The sequence below is a fragment of the Berghia stephanieae genome, chromosome 4 (assembly GCF_034508935.2).
Source record: "Berghia stephanieae isolate SIO BIC M18660-M18661 chromosome 4, UCSD_Bste_1.3, whole genome shotgun sequence".
Classification (NCBI taxonomy): Eukaryota; Metazoa; Mollusca; class Gastropoda; order Nudibranchia; family Aeolidiidae; genus Berghia; species Berghia stephanieae.
In genome coordinates, this window is record NC_088363.1 from 42,775,976 (window position 1) to 42,798,421 (window position 22,446).

Genomic DNA, 22,446 nt, shown 5'->3' on the forward strand with positions numbered 1-22,446 from the left:
AGTTGATAGAGCATACGCTTCACACGCAAAGGGACCTAGATCAATCCTGGGTGCAGTCGAGATTCTTTCTGATCATTTTTTGACTTTTATACATTCTGATCACATGACATGTGAAAAAGTTCTAGCAAGTACGAATGAAGAATAAAAAGTACCGATTTTCTTTGTTTAGAACCAAACTGCTCGTTGCTGGGCCGACGTGACATCAGACTATTGAATCCAATTCCTTTCATGCCTCTTTTTTTTACATCACACTAAGACGCCTGTGATGCGCAATTGAATTTTTGTTTTGGACAGAGACAACACTGTTACCGACCACGCACTCGTTTTACACACGAAAAATGCATACGGTGAGAAAATGGGAGTTAAATATCCTTTTTCCAAGTTTCCAAGAACTCGACTCTTCACCGGCCAGAGCGGGTTCAAACCAGGGGCTTACCCGTTCCAATGTGAATTATTATTCCACAAGACGACAAAGTCTTAAGAAACAATCTTAGTATCGAATAATATTTTATAAATATTGTTAGGAGGAAAATAATTCTTTTATGCTTTTGTAAACTTAAATCCACCGTTGAAAACCTGAAAAAAAGAAGAAAAAACATTCTTCAATAAACAATGGTACCAATCTTCAATGGGGAACAATTATTCTAGTTATATTATTGATAAAAGACTTATTCATACGTGTACTTTACAACGCAAATTGTTATGTTTTCATTGCTGGCAATGGAAGTACTCTAAAAATAAACAACATAAAATATCCTCATTACGGCAATGTTAAATAAATCCCATTGTTATGCGGCTTTGTGGTCTTGTGGTCCTGGGTTCGAGCTTCGCTCGGCGTATAGATGTGTCCTTGGAAAGCGTTCTTTACTCACATTCTCTCACTGTACTCAGGTGTAAAATGAATACCTGGCCTTTAAGAGCGCTGTCTCTGTCGTAAAAAAAAATGTAATATCGCCTACAAGGATTCATGTCTGGTTATATGTTTTATGTGTTGTTGTTCTGGGACCCCTTGTAAAGCGGTTTGAGCACGATTAGTGGACATCGCTCTATACAAATGCTCTAGTTTATTAGTTTATTGTGTTCAAGTAATCAGATCAGCAAATATGTTCCTGTAATCATAAACCATACCAGGAAAAAGCAACATTATTTAAATGACGTCGCGATCCTGCACGGGATTTCCATAACAAACAAATCGTCAGATCTTGGAGATGATTATAGGCAAACTGATTTTAGAGGCGTAGATGGTTAAAACAACAACAACAACAACAACAACAACAACAACAACAACAACAAAAACAACAACAACAACAACAACAACAGCAACAACAACAAGAAAAAGAACAACATCAAAAAGCGCGAATGGTAGCGAAAAACGAAATATTGTAGTCAAAATTTGTCTTCAGAGACGAATAAAACCAAGGTTTCGATAAAGCGTTGTTGTTTCTAATTATTATTATATTTATCAATCAATCAAAATGCGATGAATTCTGAAATGTCGTTCTCAATACTCAGCCCAAACCGAAAGTAGAAGAAAGCATACGTGACAGACGGCATGCGCAAAATCTTCTAAATTACTATATGTACTGATTGTAGTCGTAGGTATTTATCAATCTTTTAGTAATATCTCTTAGTAGTCCTTCAGAGGCATTAGACCAATGCGAGCCGTAGTTTGTCCTCTTTTCTATAACGTGAAATAGAAATAGCAATTGCTTGCTACCCATAGGATAAGACGCTGGTCTATCACAAAGTACTTTTCGCCCGATCTCAGAGACCCAGCTAACAAATCAATTCTGGTCAGACAGTGGGGTCCGAAAAAAAATCTCGACTTTGTCAGGGATGGATCACGGTCCCTTTGTGTTTGAAGCGAGTGCTCTACCAACTGAGCTATCTATACATATGACGTATTCTGATATGTATCTATCACCAGCCCCCTATATTCCCCTTGCATACCGTGGGCTACGAGGAATAAGTATAGTCATTTTAATATTTTCCATTCCATGAGGAAAAAAAATAGTTCAAATATACAAAGATTGAAACCAATTTCCAATCGCCTACATTGTTCTTTTTTACATTCATTTAGTACCAGTTAGTCGGTAATTCAGGGCTTTTCACTGACCGCCGAGTTGTGACCAATTGTCTCAAAAATATTACTCCACAAAGTGAGTCGTTGTTAGAAATCCAGAAAGAAACAATTTCAATTGTTTCAAATGGCACAAGAATTTCCCTAGATTTATGTGAATTTAAAGTTTAAATATGATAAAATAATAGACCGAATGAGAAATAGTAGGGGAAATAATCCTCAATATCTCAAAATGGGAAAAACGGAGTTAGAGAGTTTTGGAAAACCACTCCCTGATTTCCCTACTATTTCTCACTGGGTCTATTATTTTATCATATCTAAACTTCAAATTCACAGAAATCAAGGGAAATTCTTGTGCCATTTGATGCTTAAAATAAAGTTTACGTTTCAATTTATCTCATGGATGGAAAATCTCAAAAAGTAGAAAAATCGACTTAACGAGTTTTGGAAAACCAGCCTTCGATTGATCCCATTGGTTGCACTATTGACTACAACGCACTGTTCACGTTCGTTTGGTGGTCGTCACACCTCTTACTGTTATGTACTATTTTAGGCAGAGTAAAGTTTATGAAGGATGTAAATTATTTTTTTTCATATTGATTGTATTTCGGAAAATTGGCAATGTCCAAGAGCAACTGAGACCTCTTGCCTTTAAGCGGTTTGTTTAGTATAGGAACCTATAGAGTTTATAAGAAATCAAAGCTTTATCCCAACTGAATTAGCGGTCATAATTCGGCCCGGATTTGGCCAGTGTCACTTGTTTTAGATTACGTATTGGAAACGGATCGATAAATCAATAAGGTGATAGGTTTTAGGTGTGTAGATACATTGGGATTAATAAGAACACTCACCGCTCAGAACCTTTGGTTAAATATATCCCCTTATTATACTTCGTATATTTTTGGAGTTGTTATTAAGTTTCGTTGACATAGAGAGGAAAGAGTAAATAATGCGTATAGATAACTGTGAAAAAGGAAGTGATTTTGTGTTATTGAGTGTTATTTTGTGAGAGTTTTGTTTTATATTAGAGTCAGACGACAGAAATTCAAATAAAATTCCCTGCTTCTGTTGAGGAAAACTATGTGCTTGGAGTTAGCTTTATATGTTTTATAAACGGCTTTTATGATTGTCGGAGATTGTTCCCAGATGGGAAGGCCCAAGCCAGTTTTAAGATGACGTCACGATTCTACCTGACTTTTAGTGCCAGTAAATTTAGCTAATTGTAGCCAAAAATTACCATGAGGATTTGGACGAATTTGATATTTGTTGCCATATTTTTCTCAAACATCCAATATGCAGGTAAATATATTTGACCGATCTTTAGCTGAGCGGTAAGATGTATTGCTTATAACGATTGAGATTAACAGACACACACACACATACACAAACACACACACACACACACACACACATATATATATATATATATATATATATATATATATATATATATACATACATATAATATATATATTTATATTATACATATATGTATATATATATATATTATAAAATATATATATATATATATATATATATATATATATATATATATAAGATGAAATTGCGCGCATGTTGTAAATGTCTTATAAAGTAGAGAACAAAAACAAAAACACAACAACAACAAAACAAAAAACAAAAAACAAAAAAACAAAAAAAAAACAACAACAAAAAACAAAAAACAAAAAAAAAAACCCAAAAAAAACAAAACAAAACAAAACCCCCTTCCCCAAAAACCAACAACCGTTGAGATACATCATTGACGAATCACTATTCAAATCTAGGCCTAACATTCCGGATATTTGTGATTGGTTCTCGCCATTTTCTTACAAACCACGATCATTAAAAACAGAAAAGACTGCTCCGTGTATAATGTAGTAATCAGACCAAAAAAACGCAACACGTTTTGTGCGGCTATGTGATCTAGTGGTATGACACTCGCTTTCGGATCGGAAGGTCCTGGGTTCGAGCCTGGCTCGGCGCATAGTTGAGTCCTTGGAAAAGGCTCTTTAATCACAATCTCTCACCATACCCGGGCAAAAAATGAATACCTAGTCGTTAACAGCATTGCCTCTGTCCGAAAAATGGTAATATCGCCTAAAAGGCATCGCGTCTCGTCCTACAGGGACCCCTTGTCAAGCGCTTTGAACACGTTTAGGGAATCATTCGCTGTATAAATGCTCTATTTTTTTCAGGTTTTGGCCAAAAACTTGTCCTTCAACTATCGATGGATTAGGATAACCCTCGTCTTGGCGGCAAGAGCTCTTAAACCTGGGATTTCACGGAAGTAATTTTAATCGATCGATATTTGAAGGACGATTTCTCAGAATAGGACAGTATAATCATGAATACTTGATATTTCACTCTGATGATATCAAGAAATTCGTCATAAACCTCACCAGTTACTATGTTACAGTTTGTGAAACTAAATCTACAAATACTTCTGCCGACAACTCTAACTTTCACAAAAAAAATATAACAATATGCATGTCCAAATATGTCCGATACTTCCATTCCACGTATATCACTCTTTCCCCCCTATCACCCCCCCCCCGCCCCGAAAAAAACCCCCAAAGAATAATTAAAAGAAAACCACAAATATAAAATAAAATCAAATTGACGAGAAAGTAAGATTAAAATAAAAGCATCACTAAGCAAAAAAAAATATTTAAAAAATCAAGAAAAACAAAAAACAAAACAAAACAAAAACAAAAAACATAACAAAAACCAACGAACAAAAAAATCCCCCCAAAAAACGAAAACAAAAACAAAACCAACATCTAGTTAAACCAGAAGTCAAACAAACAAAATAAATAAATAAACAAACAAAAAAAAACCCCACAAAACAACAACAGAAACCCCCCCCCCCCAAAAAAAAAAAAAAAAAAAAAACAACAACAAAACATTAACAAAACAGACCCAACAACATAAATTAAACCAAAAGTCAAACTTAAAATAAGTAAATAAGCAAAAAAAAAAAAAACAAAAAAAACAAACAAACAATAAAAAAACAAACAAACAAAAAACAAAAAAAACAACAACAAAAAAACAAAAACAAAAACAAAGCAAAACAAAACAAAATAGAAAAAAACACACAAAAAAAAAACAAAACAAAAAAACAACAAAAAACAAAAACAAATTAAATCAAAGCTACCAAAAGCAATTTTCTTATGATATGTATCTTTCCCAGATGCGACCTGTGAGCTCCCGACAGACCTACGCGGCACCTGGTTTGACACTTTCAAAGGGGCCCTGGAGTTCACGGCCACGGCAATCACAGGCTACGAGTTCCACACCTTTGGGACGTTGACACTTTCGTGCTACCAGCAAGATGATACAATCTATGTTATTGAGTAAGTTATCATCATCATCATCATCATCATCATCATCATCATCATCATCATCATCATCATCATCATCATCATGCTCATCATCATCATCATCATCTTCGACGTCGTTGCTGTTGTCGTAGTCATCATCATCATCATCATCATCATCATCATCATCATCATCATCATCATCATCATCATCATCAACATCATCATTATCATCACTATCTTCGACGTCGTCGTTGTTGTAGTAGTCAACATCATCATCATCATCATAATCATCATCATCAACAACAACTTCATACAAAATTTGGCTAACATAGTTAACTATCGTGCGGACTGCGGACAAGTTACTTAGTTTGATTGGATAGCTCAGTGACTAGTGCAACTGCTCGGCGACTTCTCTCTCTCTCTCTCTCTCTCTCTCTCTCTCTCTCTCTCTCTCTCTCTCTCTCTCTCGGCCAGGCGGTGGGTGTCATCCCGGGTTTGTCTCTCTCTGACACTGTGATATATTTTTTTTAAATTCTCTGTTTTCATGTTAGCCTTCTCCATAAACTATATTTCTCATCATTATTGATCTCCGTGTCCTCTCCACACTTTTTCTGAACAATCATGTCCTCGGTGGATTTGTGACCAAAATATTATCTGACAAGTAAGAATGTCATAATTTTCAGCATTTTGTGCTTGGTTTGTTGTCGGTAGTAGTCCCTCAGAGCCATTAGGTTCACGGATTCGGAGTTTATCCCGGTTTCTATAGCGTAAAACGCGCAAAATAGCAATTGTTTGCTATCCTTTGTATATGACGCTAGCGTATCACAAAGTACTTTCAGCAAAGTCTAACAGACTCTGCTACCCATTCAATGCTGGGTTGACGGGGGAGAGGTTGGTCAGAAAAAATACTTTTTGACAGCACTCGGTATCGATTTTAGTCCCTGTGCGTGTAAAAGGAATGCTCTACAACCTGAGCAATCCGGTAGAAATGTCAATAAAAATATAGAAGATATATAACAAAATATAGATATACATGTCTCAACCATGTCTAACACCCAACAAAACTTTAAATTATTCTTTTCATTCCAGATCAACGCCGTTCCTTTTCTTCGGCCTTAACTTCACAGCGTATTTCTGTTGGAATTTTACTCAGGTCAACAATGACATGTTTTATTTCTACGAGTTTGCAGGTGGGTTGGACAATCAATTCTACGTTATATTTATGTTGAAACTGATGTCTATCTGTATTTAACGTGATGAAATTATTCATGTATATTGTGCTGCTATGTGGTGGTGTGGTATGACAGTCGCTTCCGGATCGGAAGGTCCTGGGTTCAAGTCTCGCTCGGCGCATAGTTGCGTCCTTGGCAAAGGCTCTTTACTCATATTCTTTCAACGTACTCAGGTGTGTAAAATGAGTACCTGGCCGTTAACAACGTTGTCTCTGTCCGAAAAAAATTATATTTATATAGCGCAATATCCACTCGAAGTCTTAAATCCTTTTACAAGGGGTCCAGGCCATCAGCAACACTTAACATGTAGAACGAGACATGACGCCTGTTAGGCGATATTACAATTTTTTTTCCGACAAAGAACAATGTTTAACGACCAGGTACTCATTTTACACCTGAATATGGTGAGAAAATGTGAGTAAAGAGCCTTTTCCAAGGACTCAACTATGATCCTAGATTTCTGTTACAACAATGATCTCACAATAAATTGATTATAATGTGGGTGTTCCGGGTTTCCCTTTTATCAACAGAACACGATGAATGAAGCACTTAAAATGAATTCGTCTTTAGTAGTTCATTCATTCATTGTTTTGTTGATAAAGGATAAACTCGAAACGTACACATTATTTGTATTCATTTACTAAACTGGAGCTTCCATTCTATTTCCTATTGTTATTTATTTCTTCGAGTTTCAAGCAGCAACATTTTCATTGAAAATATCAAAGTAACAAATTAGGACACATCATAGGTGTACTGTGCGCCTAGAGCTATATTGTATGGGACAGCACTATATAAATGAATTACATTCTTCTTCTTCTTCTTCTTCTTCTTCCTATCTTATTTATCTCTCTTCATTCTTCTTCTTCTATCTTCTTCTTCATTATAATATTCATTATTATTCATTATATTATTATTATTTTATCTATTTTATATTCATTATTATTATTATTATTATATCATTATTTTATTATATTATTATTATTATATTATATTATTATTATTATTTTATTATTATTATATTATATATTATTATTATTATTATTATATATTATTTTTTTATTATTATTATTATTATTATTATATTATTATTATTATTATTATTATTATTATTATTATTTATCTATTTATTATTATTATTTTATTATTATTATTATTATTATTATTATTATTATTATTATTATTATTATTATTTATTAATATTATTATTATTATTATATATATTATTATTATTATTATTATTATTATTATTATTATTATTATTATTATTATTATTATTATTATTATTATTATTATTATTATTATTATTATTATATTATTATTATTATTATTATTATTATTATTATTATTATTATTTATTATTATTATTATTATTATTATTATTAATTATTATTATCATTATCATTATTATTATCATTATTCATTATTATTATTATTATTATATTATTATTATTATTATTATTATTATTGTTATCATTATCAGTATTATATATTATTATTATTATTATTATTATTATTATTATTATTATTATTATTATATTATTATTATTATTATTATTATGTAATTATTATATTCATTATCATTATTATTATTATTATTATTGTTATCATTATCAGTATTATTATTATTATTGTTATTATTATTGTTATTATTATTGTTATTATTATTATTATTATTATTATTTTTATATTATTATTATTATTATTATTATTATTATTATTATTATTATGTTATTATTATTATCACTGAAGTAAGACAAAAAACATCAAATTTATTTATAAACAGTGCCAAGCAAAGAGGAAAGAAAAATACAAGAAAAAGCCATTCCAAAAAATCAGCTGGCCTTGAGTGTGGCTTACTTTTTTGATGATTTTTTTTTCTTGTATTTTTCTTTCTGCATTGTCTGGCACTGTTTCATAATACCTTTTTTGATGAGAATTATTTTACATTAAGGACGACGAAAACGAGAGAAAATACACCGCACAAATATATATGCATTATCATCTCTTTATCTTATCCATCTTTCCTGTCAGCCCCTGTACAGGACGCTGGAAACGAGAGATCCAAGATCTACCTACCATTGCTGACTCGAGTCTATAGCGAGATCTGTTCCAACATGGAAGTCGGTCTGGGAACGTATCGTATCTTGTTTAGAAATGGTAAAATTAACCGTTTTGGAGTGAAAATTTTGATTCGTTCAAACCATTAATCATACATTGTATATACCATTATTCATCTCATAATAGGGTTTAAAAGTGTGATGCCAAAAAAACAAAAAACAAACAAAAAACAAAAGAAACAACAAGTTCCAATCTCATTGAAAGTGCAAAACCACTCTTCAGGAGGACTGGATGGCATGTTGTGTAAATGATCTTCTGATTTTAGAGTTATGAAATCTTATTTTCTAGTCTAAAATTTTTAAATGCTGGTCGTCATCCATCCTCGCTCTCTTACGTCCCATTTTCAGAAGAATCTGCCTCTAGATAGTATGCGCTTGGCTAAGAAGCTCATAACAATTATAATTACGTGTCATTGCCATCCGGAAGTATAACGGACCAACACACAAAACTTTGTGTAACCATGAACTTTTATAGATAGAATGCGCTTGGCCAAGGAGTTCACAACATTGCCATCCGGAAGTATAACGGACCAACACACAAACTCTGTGTAACCATGAACTTTTATAGTCTGGTTAATACAGTTTAGTGAGAACAACTCACAAACGCGGATGGCAAAAACAATAACAAAGGCCTGAGTGACGTCATCTGCATACTATCCATAGTCTGGTTAATACAGTATAGTGAGATTCACTCACAAACGCGGATGGCAAAATACAATAACAAAGGCTTGAGTGACGTCTTCTTCGTTCTATCTATACATTCGGCCACTAAATTGATAAGAGGAAAATTCGCATGTAGGCATTATGTTTAGTGACATGATGGTTTGTATTGTGAGCAAAACTCACAAAATGACACATTTCAGCATTTCATAAAAAAAACAAAACAAAAACAAGCCACAACGCGAAGATAGCAATCCTCTGATTGACGGTCTTCGTAATTATTATTTGGTCACAAATCAGGGACAAATAATTAGTTAGCGAGTGCATTTTCCAAATGGAATGAATGAAGTTTACGTCTACGGCTCTTTGTTATTGTTTTAGACCGCCAGTTTGGGATGTGAGGTCTCATTAATAATAATAATAATAATAATAATAATAATAATAATATAATAATAATAATAAATGATGATAATAATAATGATGATAATAATAATGATGATGATGATGATGATGATGATAATGATAATAATAATAATAATAATAATAATAATAATAATAATAATAATAATAATAATAATAATAATAATAATATATAATAAAATAATAATAATAATAATAACAATCAAATATTATTATTATTATTATTATTATTATTATTATTATTATTATTATTATATTATTATTAATTATTATTATTAGTAATAACAATAATAATAATAATAATAATAATGAATAATAATAATAATAATAATAATAATATAATAATAATAATAATAATAATAATAATAATAATAATAATGTATAATATATATATATAATACTACTACTAACTACTACTACCTACTACTACTACTACTACTACTACTACTACTACTACTACTACACTACTACGCTCTAACTATACTACTACTATACTACTAACTATACTATACTACTAACTACTATACTACTACTACATACTACTACTACTACTACTACTAACACTCTACTAACTAACTACTACTACTATACTACTACTACTACTACTACTACACTACCTACTACTACTACTACTACTACTACTAACACTACTACTACTACTACTACTACATACTACACTAACTACTACTACTACTACATACACTACTACTACTACTACTACTACTACTACTACTACTACTACTACTACTACTACTACTACTACTACTACTACTACTACTACACTACTACTACTACTACTACATACTATACTACTACTAACTACTACTACTACTACTACACTACTACTACTACTACTACTACTACTACATACACTACTACTACTACTACACTACTACGTACTATCTACTAACTACACACACTACTACTACTACTACTACTACTACTACTACTACTACTACTACTACTACTACTACTACTACTACTACTACACTACTACTACTACTACTACTACTACTACTACTACTACTACTACTACTACTACTACTACTTCTACTACTACTACTACTACTACTACTACTACTACTACTACTACAACAACTATCAGTTGTTACTCGCCGTTTTATTTTGAATTCTAGGCACAATAGAAGACGCCATTTCAGACTGCCCGTCACAGATTAACGGTAATTACAAATATGACGTCAGAGATGATACCGGGACAAGCACATGTAACAGCAGTAGTAACCCTCTAGACGCCTGTACAAATAGTACTGCTTTGTTTTATAACGGCACGGATTGTTCTATACCATTGGCGTATTCCGGTAAGTTGACTGCTGTTTTTTGTTTTTTGTCTGCGTTCTGTATACTTGGAAGTCTCGCTAGCACAGTTGGGTAGAGCACTCACTTCACATGCCAATGGATTGAGATCAAGCACGGTTGACTTTGACTTACTTGACTTATGCCTCTTGCCTCCTGGCGAACCTAGACTTCAACAGCACTCTTCCATCTTCTTCTGTTCTTGGCACAGACCTTTGCCTCACTCCAGGTAAGATTGGAGATGCACGTAATATCTTGGTGAAGGCTTCTCCTCCGAGTCTGTTTTGGACGACCCTGTTAACTCTTGCCCTGCGGGTTCCATTCCAGAGTGTGCTTGGTTAACTTACAGGGCTACTTCGTCAGGATATGTCCAACCCATCGTCACTGTCTGCGCCTGACCTAGACATCCATTTAATTGCTCTTGGTTTGGTCTTGTTCAACGGTCAGCGTTTTGGCACTTTGTCAAACCATTTCAACTTGAGGATTTGTTGAAGACTATCACGGGTGATAGCTTAGTTGGTACGGCAATGACTTCACACGCAAAGGGAACGAGATCAATCCCGAGTGCAGTCGAGGTTTTCTCTGACCCCTCCCCCTGTCCACCCAGTAGTGGATGGGTAGCTGAGTCTGTTAGATTTGTCAAAAGTACTTTGCGATAGACTAGCCTCCTATCAAAAGTATAGCAAGCAATTGCTATTGTCCGTTTCACGCTATTGAAAACGGGATAAACTCCGGCTACATGAGTCCAATGGCTCTGAAGGACTACTTATCACGGGTGAATAGATTTATTTTTCTGATTTCCTCTTTTGCCACATACAGTGATTGGGCAGTTGGGTCTGCCAAATCATGCTGAACGTACTTTGTGATATACTAGTGTCCTATCCAACAGGTAGCAAGCATTGTCCGTTCAGCGTTATACAAACCGAGATATACTCAGGCTCCATGGGCCAATGTCTTGGATGGACTCCTTTCTTTATAGCCGTAAAGAGCCGGTTGACTAAAATCAGAAAAACCACATCAAACTTCCCCACAATAAATTCTTGATGATTTTTCGTGTATTGTTATATCAGTCAAGTCTGGAGGTAATCCTTGGGTGAACTAGCAGTTTGCACGTGTCTTTGCCAATAAGGTTCCGCACGTGTCCAATGTTTCTGAGGGAATAGTGGATGGTTTGGCATAATGTCGAGATTTGAATTTGCATGTCTAAAAATTCATCTAAATAAAATCTTAAAGTTCTGACACTGAGATCTTTGAATCATGGTGTTATTTATCATAATGCCCTCCATCATGACAGTTTTGTCTATTTTTCCGGAACACAATGCGTTCAGTCTTGTCGTCATTGAACTTGAGTTTGTTCGCTGACATCCAAGACCAGATTTTTTGCATTAAGACTTATAAAATAATTTTAACAGATACACAATCGTTCAGAAATATTGGACAATAAAGTTGCGTGTCGTCGGCATATATATATAATGGTCGACGCCATGGGTCATCAACACATCGCTCAAAAGATCAATGTACACTGTGAAGATCTATGGGCCTAACACAGATCCTTGAGGGACACCGTAATTGAGCATAGTTGATTTGGAGGGGATGCTTTCAATGGGGTTATGATTTCTGTTAATATTTTGTATAAAGCGAATGTGAACCCAGCGAAGTGGGTCTGGTGGTGTAAAAATGAATAAAATTGGCATCACTAAGCTATCTATCATACGAGTAGCTTTCGCTAAATCCTCTCATCGAATGTAAACCTCCAAAGGTTTCCTTTTCTGCAGAATAGTGAAAGGTTATTCAGGGGGCGGGCACTCAGCAGAATTTATTAATTCAAAACAATTTTTTACAAAATATATCAAACTAATAGAAATACTTTTCTTTCCCCACAGAATATGGCAGTGTGTTCTGTTTATTCAACATAGACGACAGCGACAACAAAATACATTACCTGAGCCTGTATAATCCTGGCACTGTGGATGAAATAACCACCTTCTCCATTACCTGCATGGTAGGGAAGAAGTCTTAGCTTTGTACTAGATGTATTAGTCATCGTCAATTTAGTTGAAATTGCGGAAACTCGAAACGTCAAATCAATTATTCATGGTTGCTCAGTGATACTTAAAAAAAAATCGTATAGTATGTGTCTCCGGTTATTCAATCGTCATAAAGTACATAAACTTTTGAACACTACATCAGTTGTTACTGTATATCTTATTAAAATTAGTCGAATAAACGTTTCCGTAGTTTTATTTTTGACTAGAACGTTTAAAATAAAGTATATTTTGTCCCTGATATTAACCGATTACCGTGAGAAGACGACCCATAGCCACATTAAGTACTTGCAAATCACCTAGCTGAAGCAAACAGCCTAAAGATTCTGTGTATCGCTCACAATTTTAACACAGACAATTGTTTTAAAAAATGCACATTTTCTTGAGGTGTTGCGATGGAATTCCTTCATCTGTGTGTCAAAATATTGTATTAGGTACTCATTACTTTGGGACTGACTTATTTGTCTGTTTGTCACGTGCTAAAAGTAGCTATGGAATAAAGGAATGTTTAGCAGTCCTTGGCATTGACTGGAAATAAATAGTCATAGGGACGGAACGGGTTAAATGACAGGAAATATTATGATTGGTTAATGCTTAGTAACACTCGAATCATCAATAGGAATCATCAATAGTCTGATGTCAAGTCCGCCCAGCAACCAGCAGCTTGTTTCTAAACAAAGAAAATCGGTACTTTTTTTTATTAATGCTGGCTAGAAATTTGTCACATCAGATCAGAATGATCATAATGTATAAAAGTCAAAACATGAATAGATCTATTACGTTTTTCTCCTCTGGATACACTTTTATGCTCGTCGGAGAAGTATTTAACAAGGGCAGTGATGGAGATAATGGCGTCCGCCATTGTTCCGATAGTTTAGAACAAGTTGCTAAGCGTCATTAAGAGGGAAGTGACGTCACGACTGATGAACTCTGTTGCCTTTGGCAATTAAATTGAAACTTCTATTCTACTTTCTCATTTCTTTCCTGCTTTGATTTCCAAACATTTGGCCTCAACTGTTCCTGTATTTTTCAGATCATGGACTACTCAAGTGGAAGCCTCAGGGCCACCCAATACCCCAGGCAATGTCCAAATGATATGAATACCACCTATGTCCAATCACCAGGGGCATACGTTTATCTTAATAGTCCTAGTGAGTGTTTATAGCAAAACTAAATAAATGAAAATAGTTTAAATATGTTTATTAAGGGGTCCTTCAAAAATTCTGGACCCATATTATATCCCGGATTCCTCGCGTAAAGCCAACTACTACTATTACTATTGCTACTACCATTACTACTACTACGACTACTACGACTACTACTACTACTACTACTACTACTACTACTACTACTACTACTACTACTACTACTACTACTACTACTACTACTACTACTACTACTACTACTACTACTACTACTACTACTACTACTACTACTACTGCTTCTAATAATTTTAATGAAAATATACTAATGATGATGGTAACGATAACAAAGGAAATAAACAATAAAACTTTAAATGGATTATATATGTATATATATATATATATATATATATATATATATATATATATATATATATATATATATATATTCATGCATGTCATCTAAATGTCACAATCATTCTATTTACAGTTTTTCCTCTCTTTCAGGTTCCTGCTGTAAGTACATCTATCACACCAACTACCACCTCTACTGGTATTTTTATGGTTACATTTATTATTTCGTCAAATATTTATTTTGCTTATTTTAAAATTGATACACAGAAACACAGGTGAGTCGTTTAGTCAAATTAAACGAAATTTTATCATTTTGATTTTTATCCATTTTCTGTTGAATATGCACATTGGCAGCAATAGTGAGTCAGTTGATAGTTTCGTAGAAGTCAGTGGAGCAGGCCCTTATGTTGCTAATAACAAGAAATGAAATGAGTTGAAAAGTGCCAGAAGACAAAGAGAATTAAAAAATTGCGGCTATGAGGATTCGAACCCGCGGCTCGACTGTTACGCTCTGTTCTAAAGTCATATCGTGGCCTTCTTCGTAAACCAAAGTTCGATACTGACCAAAAACATCACGTCACAAAGAATACGGTGATCACCAAATGAAAGTGTAGAGTGCTCAAGGAAACAAATTATTTTATTAGCTGAGCCATTGATTCCAACTCACAATAATCTTTTACGTTATCTTTGTCTTCTTTTAGGACGAATTATTTTTGGTTTAATTGAGCTTTTATACAGAGCAATATACACTAAACGTGCTCAAAGCTCTTTACAAAGGGTCCTTGGCCAATAGCAACACTTAATATGTAAGACGAGACGAGGCCTGTTAGGCGATATATTGCATTTTTTTCGGACAGAGACAACGCTGTAAACGACCGGGTACTCGTTTTACACATGAGTATGGTGAGAAAATGTGAGTAAGGAGCCTTTTCCAAGGACTTAACTGTGCGCCAAGCGAGGCTCGAACCCAGGACCTTCCTATCCGAAAGTGAGTGTCATACCACATAGCCGCACAGGTTAGTATCTGGCTCTTAGTTAACAAAGGCTACGGTTATAAAGAGTTCTAAATATCACTTAGCTTCCTTCCGATCACAACTCACCAAAACCAATCGGATCGAAGATCTATAATCTGATAATCGATCAAGCGGTAACCGGTTACATAACCACCAATCTAATGATATAAGTCATTGCGTTGTTTACACGGTTGTTTGTCTCTTGGCACGGCCCGCTATCACTCTCTACAATCTATGATCTGTGGTTGATTTCACGGATTTAAAGATATAAACCAGCAATAATAATAATGCACGGTGTTATGAATGACACAAACACTCAAGGTGTAAACACACGAAACAAATAAGCAGTACGAAACAAAGTTATCTATTATTGATCGCCAAAATTGATGAACCAGTTTTAATGGGTCATAACAAATTGGCTTTCAAAACATTAATTATTTTATTCAATGAAGAAAAACCGTAGCCTCTTCTATCCAGTCATGTTAAACAATTTTAAAGTGGTGAATAATACATAACTGTTAAAATCTTATTTACCATAATGAATATGATGCTGCTTGAACTCGAAGATAAACATAATAATAGGAAATGAAATACAAGTTTCAATTTATTCAACGAATACTGATAATATGGACCAAAACACGATGAATGAAACACTAAGTATTTTGTTGATAAAGCGGAATCCCAAACGCCCTCATTATCCGTCTTCGTTGAAAAATTTGAAGATTCCATTTCATTTCCTATTGCCATTTATTTTGCGTTAAAATCATTGGACAAAGAAAATTAACCAAAACGTTACATTTACTTCTTGCCTCTTCCTGCTCATAGACATGGTAGAAAAGACCCCAAAAGGACATAATTCTTTATGGTAATAAAGTCCTATCATCCACATTTTATTCTGGTCTTTTGTAATGTGGGGCAATAGCCATGAAAATTGCTTCCCGACCTTGGATTTTAGACTCTGGTCTTTGACGAAGTACTTTCCAATAGATCAAGTTGACCCGTCAATCCAGTCACCACCGGGTGAACATTGCTCCCTCTATAGAAATAATATACAAGATCCGTTGACTCAAGTTTGAATTATATCATATATATATATATATATATATATATATATATATATATATATATATATATATATATATTGATAATTCGCTCCATTGTTACATGTCAAGCACTATCCGTACCATATTTGTATCAAACACGATTCAATATATATATATATAAATATATATATATATATATATATATATATATATATATATATATATATATATATATATATATATATATATAGGTCGTCTTTGTATTGTGTTATTAATCTAATAAGTAGTCATCATCATCATCATCATCATCATCATCATCATCATCATCATCATCATCATCATCATCATCATCATCATCATCATCATCATTTCAACCAACACCAACATCACCATCACCCTCTCCCACTACCACCACCACCAACACAACCACCACCATCACCACCACCACCACTACCACCACATCCCCATTCACAGCGCCAGCCAGTTCCTTCCCATGGTGGATTCTCGGCGTTGTCTTCGGCATCCTCTTCATCATCGCCGCCATCATCATCTTCCTCTACTACCGGAAGAAGAAACAAGATGAGGAGAAGAAGAGAAGACTCCTTGACGAGGAGGATGATGAGAGATTTGACCCAGACAAGTAAGGCAGGCTTGGAAAGAATTATGGGAAACAAATTTACATCGTGCCATCAATCAAACACATTTGTAATCAATCGTCTCAACACTTTACTATGTCGAATCAACCTGATGCGTAATGTTGAGTTTTATGCTGGACTCATAAGATTTGAGTTAAAATACAAACCCTCATTAAGCCGTAGTTCTTCAGGGCCATTACGACCACGGAGCCGGAGTTTATCCCTGTTTCTATAACGTGAAACGGACAATAGCCATTGCTTGCTATCCTTTAAATATGACGCTAGTCTGTCGCAAAGCACTTTCCGCCAAATCTAACAGATTCAGCTATCCATTCATTCACTGCTTGGTGGACAGGTGGTCAGAAAAAATATCGACTGCACCCGGGGTCGATCTTGGTCCCTTTGCGTATGGAGTGAGTGCTCTACCAACTGAGCTATCGGGACAACCATCCTCATAAAGAAGAGCAAATTTTGTTTCCAAGAACGTTAATAAGTGTGTATTCCCAACTTTTATCAGTTTGACTTTGAACTCAAAATTATTAATCCCTAGCTACCATTCTGACATAATACCAGGCTGATGGGACGACTCACAAATGTTAACATTTTAGCTAGAAAACTTTTACTTTATATATTACTGATACGATGCGATGAACCATCTTGTCATTAAGTCCAATAGCCAGAATTAAGAAATAAAAAATGCACACATTTTTACACACAGCTATACGAACCATAAAGGATGCTGGCGTGATTTGGCATCCATTTTAGAAGAACCCTTTCTGCTTATTAAAAAAGATATTCTAGAGGTGCCTATTGAGTCAATAAAATGTATAGTAAAATAAATAATTGACTCTTACAAAAGATACAAAACAAAGTATAAATATGATGATAGTATATTACTTTGTTTTGTATCTTTTATAAGACTTCTCTTACTCCTTTTATTTTACTATCATTAAGAAAAACACAACCGGTTTTTGAAGACTCGAGTTGAATACCTTTTGATAAAGTTGGAGATTATTTTCCTGACCGTTATCTGAAGTAACCAATTTTGGGGCTAAAATGAATACAAATTATTTTTTGAAAATGTGCTGGGGAACTATCTATAATAACACAAGAGTGTCTAGTTATCATATAGAGATATGAAAAAGTGTGTATGAAACAGTGCCAGACAAAACAAAAAAGTAAAAATACAAGAAAGATATCCCATAAAAACAATCTTCCCGGACTGAGAATCGAGCCTCAGATCTTCAGGTTACAGGTCAGACATGCTACTATTACTGGTAATGTGTAATGGTAGCATGTCTGATCGGAAATAAGAAGGTCTGAGTTAGATCCGCAGTGGATGAAGACTGATTTTTTGGGATTTTTTTTCCGTCTTGTATTTTTTTTGCGTTGCCTAGCACTGTTTCATACACACTTTTCGGATCTTTATTTTGCAGTAGCGCCTTCTCCCTAATTTATCATTTTGATATTTTCTAGTTGTCTTGTACTTTTGTGGAAAACATAGACATGACAAACCAGTACAGAAACTAGTGAGCTAGATAGAGATGAATGCAGAAAAATAGCGTCAGCGGTCCACTGACTCCATTAGTATTGACTGTGGTCAGGGGGCCGAAGGGAGACGATGTTCTCAAAATTCGGACCTCCTAGAATTAATTATTTTTGAGTAATGCACTTTATACACATTAACTCACTTGAGTCACCAGAGAGTGAATCTTTAAGGCTTGTTATCTTATCATATGGGACCCAGTCCTCCTCATGAGCTTAAGCTGAAATAAAAGAATTACATTGTGATTTTACAATAAACACCACATGTCAGGCTTGCTTTCTTTAAGAAGATTAAGAGAATGTAAAGTTTGTGTTAAATCAAATTGTGAAAACGTACAGTTTTAAAATACAACTTAATCCACTCAAGCATTGTCAGCTTAGAACCGTTTTGGATTGATAGCTCAGAAATAGATATGGGTGTAATTTTCTCTCTCAGTCAAAAAATGTTTCTCAAGATCACTTATGGTTGACATCCATATAATAATGTTACAATCTAATCATACTCATATCAAATAAATCACTAACTATGCCATTCTTACACAACTAATTATATTAATCATCTCACGACCAGATTTCATTTCTTTCAAAAGCAGAATTTCTTTCTTTAATTATTTGGTTATAACAGCTAGATTTCCATCAAAAGAACAATAACTTCAAAGTAACTTTAGTATCATTACTGTTGCTGCTCTCTTGAGTAAAACACTAAGATAATATACGTATGATTTGGTTGTGATAAGATTAAGTCTTATTCGTCCATTGACTGGAATCCATTTCAGCATTGAAAAAGACAGTTTTCGTGAGCGTCAAAGTCAACGCCAGAGGATTTATACGTTTCTATAATTCTATATGTTTTTAAAATGGAAAAATTATGACCTCTCAGACCAATGAACAAATTTTTCATTTTTTAGCTTGCCTTCACGCCTTGTGTTGGCAAAAAGTGAGAATATCTCTAAAAGTGATTCTCAAACTGTTTGGTCAATGTGATTATTTCCTCAAATTGGATTTTTTAAATAGTTAGGTTAAAAAATATTTTTGCGCAACAGAGGAAATAAATTTAAGGCTCTAGAAATCTTCAGTTAGACGACATACGTAGGAATTTTTGTTGGGTTTTTCCTTTTTCAAAATACAAATCATTATATTATGATAACATCGCGAGAAAATGAGGAGAGTAGCAAAATATTACTTAAAAATATTTTCTTTTGAAATTGGCGACCCTGTATTGAACTGATATTGAAATAATAAGTTACAGAGACAGTTCTCATAGAAGTGTAGTGTTTGTTTATTGATTAACACTTAAAACTGTTAACTAAAATTAACTAAAAAAGAAATCAAGAAATATATAGATATATATGTGGCTGACAAAGACATTCCATTGGTTAGAAATCTGAAGATTTGAAAGATAATGTTGGAAGTATAAGGCCATTAATATGTGTCCTAAATGCTCAGATCGGTTGAAGGTTTACATATATACTTACCTAAATTTCTATACACAGTGCAAACACTTAACACGTGTATCTTGAACCTGTATCTTGAGGTGACACATCTTTTACAAAGATATAAAAGTGCTACATTTTATATGACATCTTTCGATCGTGAATGTTGTGTGTAAAAGTCTGCATATTGATATTGTGAGAATTTATGTTCCATTCAATCCTTTATTGATTTACTGAAAAAAAGATCCATGGGATCTAAACACACACACACACACACACACACACACACACACACACACACACATATATATATATATATATATATATATATATATATATATAATGCGCTTGGCCAAGGAGTTCACAACATTGCCATCCGGAAGTATAACCGACCAACACTCAAACTCTGTGTAACCATGAATTTTTATAGTCTGGTTAATATAGTTTAGTGAGAACAACTCACAAACGCGGATGGCAAAAACAATAACAAAGGCCTGAGTGACGTCATCTTCGAACTATCTATCTATATATATATATATATATATATATATATATATATATATAATGTGTGTGTGTGTGTGTGTGTGTGTGTGTAAATCTGTTTGTGTATATTGTTTGTGTTTCTGTCTGTGTTTGTGTTGGTGATGAATGATTCAAACAACCCTTATAAAAATAAAACAAAACAAAGGTACGTATACTTTGAAAACAAAATTCAATTACAACCCAATCAAAAATTCATAGATTTGTATATTTCGCAATCTAATGTATTTGGTAATAACCTTTTAATCTTTGATGTTGTCATAACCATACTTACTTTTTTATTATTCCTCACTGTCCAACGCCTTCGTAAACTTATAGTCTGATGTTGACTAATAGATTTTGTTACAATCCAAGGCAATGAGTACCGACTGAAGTGAAAAGTGAGTTGTATTCAGTAGCACAGTAAATAAGAGATATTGTTACTTTGAGTACTAGTGACGATATTCACTTTTCTCTTTCTTAATGGTCGATGATCGTCGCCTTGTAATGTGAAATAATTATAGGAAAGTGTCAGGTATAAGGTAACGAAAGCTACAAACTGCTGGACAGGTGTACTTTTTCGGCAAACCATAAAATGTTGTCATAACAATGGATAAAAGATGATGGTTACTATAACGGGAATGCGATTGTAACTATTTATGCCCCTTAGTTGTGTCTTATACAATAAACACCATCCTAATAAAAAAAATCTCATGTACACATTATTTTTTGGCTTCATGATTTTAAGAGATGCAAAAATCTCACAAATCACACAACTATTGAAAACCATTATCCATCATGTTGAGGTATTATTCTTGTATGTGTATTTACCAATTCAGTCACATGACTAGGGAATGAAACAAGCAGCAAACGCATTCTCCTTCATCGTTGTTGTCATAACAATACATGAAACGTTGATGATGAGTAATAACTGAGACTTAATTGATTGGTGGTCTTGTCCTCTCAAATGACACTGTTCTTATATATTGATCTTACAGGGTTCTCATAAATTACCATTTTATGATTATCAAAAACTTTTAAAATGATATATTTTTGTCGGCTCCAAAGCAAACCTTTTGTCTGAATCTATTGATTATATATGCGAAATCATGGAAATATATTTTAATCTAAACACTACCTTGAATTTTGACAGCCCAGGAGTCATTTTGATTTATTGGTATTTGAAGTAAAAATTTTCTAGCCTATATGGAAAAAGTGTTTTTGTCAGAGTTCGACAGAATATCTTTTACTCTGTCAAACACGGTATGGCAAATAATAAGCTACGTCAAACACAGTGGTTTGATGCAACTGAGATAACAAGTGTAAATGTAAATAAATAACAACCAGCTTATTTTGAGAGGACAAAGCGAAATCCGTCCAGTCCTCCAATAGACAGCATGAGGCCAATGTCAAATACTCACTAGCTGTACCTTGCAAAATAATAGTGAATGACTTCCACGCAATATATGAATATGAGTGGCATTAACCATTAGATCTAATGAGGTGATAACTTTTTACCTCTGAAAATGGCAACCCTCTCTTACCCCCCAAAAAAGACAATAAACAGGCAGGAG

General features: G+C 33.8%; 1 protein-coding gene across 1 annotated transcript in view; it reads left to right on the forward strand.

The window, feature by feature from the left end:
• Nucleotides 1–2,849: 2,849 nt before the first annotated feature.
• Nucleotides 2,850–22,446, forward strand: part of LOC144970614 (uncharacterized) — a 36,337-nt gene continuing 16,740 nt past the window's right edge. The window contains exons 1-8 of the mRNA XM_078910429.1: nt 2,850–3,379; nt 5,271–5,433; nt 6,490–6,590; nt 8,664–8,789; nt 10,966–11,148; nt 13,027–13,145; nt 14,222–14,343; nt 17,215–17,380. Coding sequence (XP_078766555.1) covers nt 14,298–14,343; nt 17,215–17,380 — 212 coding nt within the window. The 5' untranslated portion in view covers nt 2,850–3,379; nt 5,271–5,433; nt 6,490–6,590; ... (2 more) ...; nt 13,027–13,145; nt 14,222–14,297. The remainder of the gene's footprint in view (nt 3,380–5,270; nt 5,434–6,489; nt 6,591–8,663; nt 8,790–10,965; nt 11,149–13,026; nt 13,146–14,221; nt 14,344–17,214; nt 17,381–22,446) is intronic.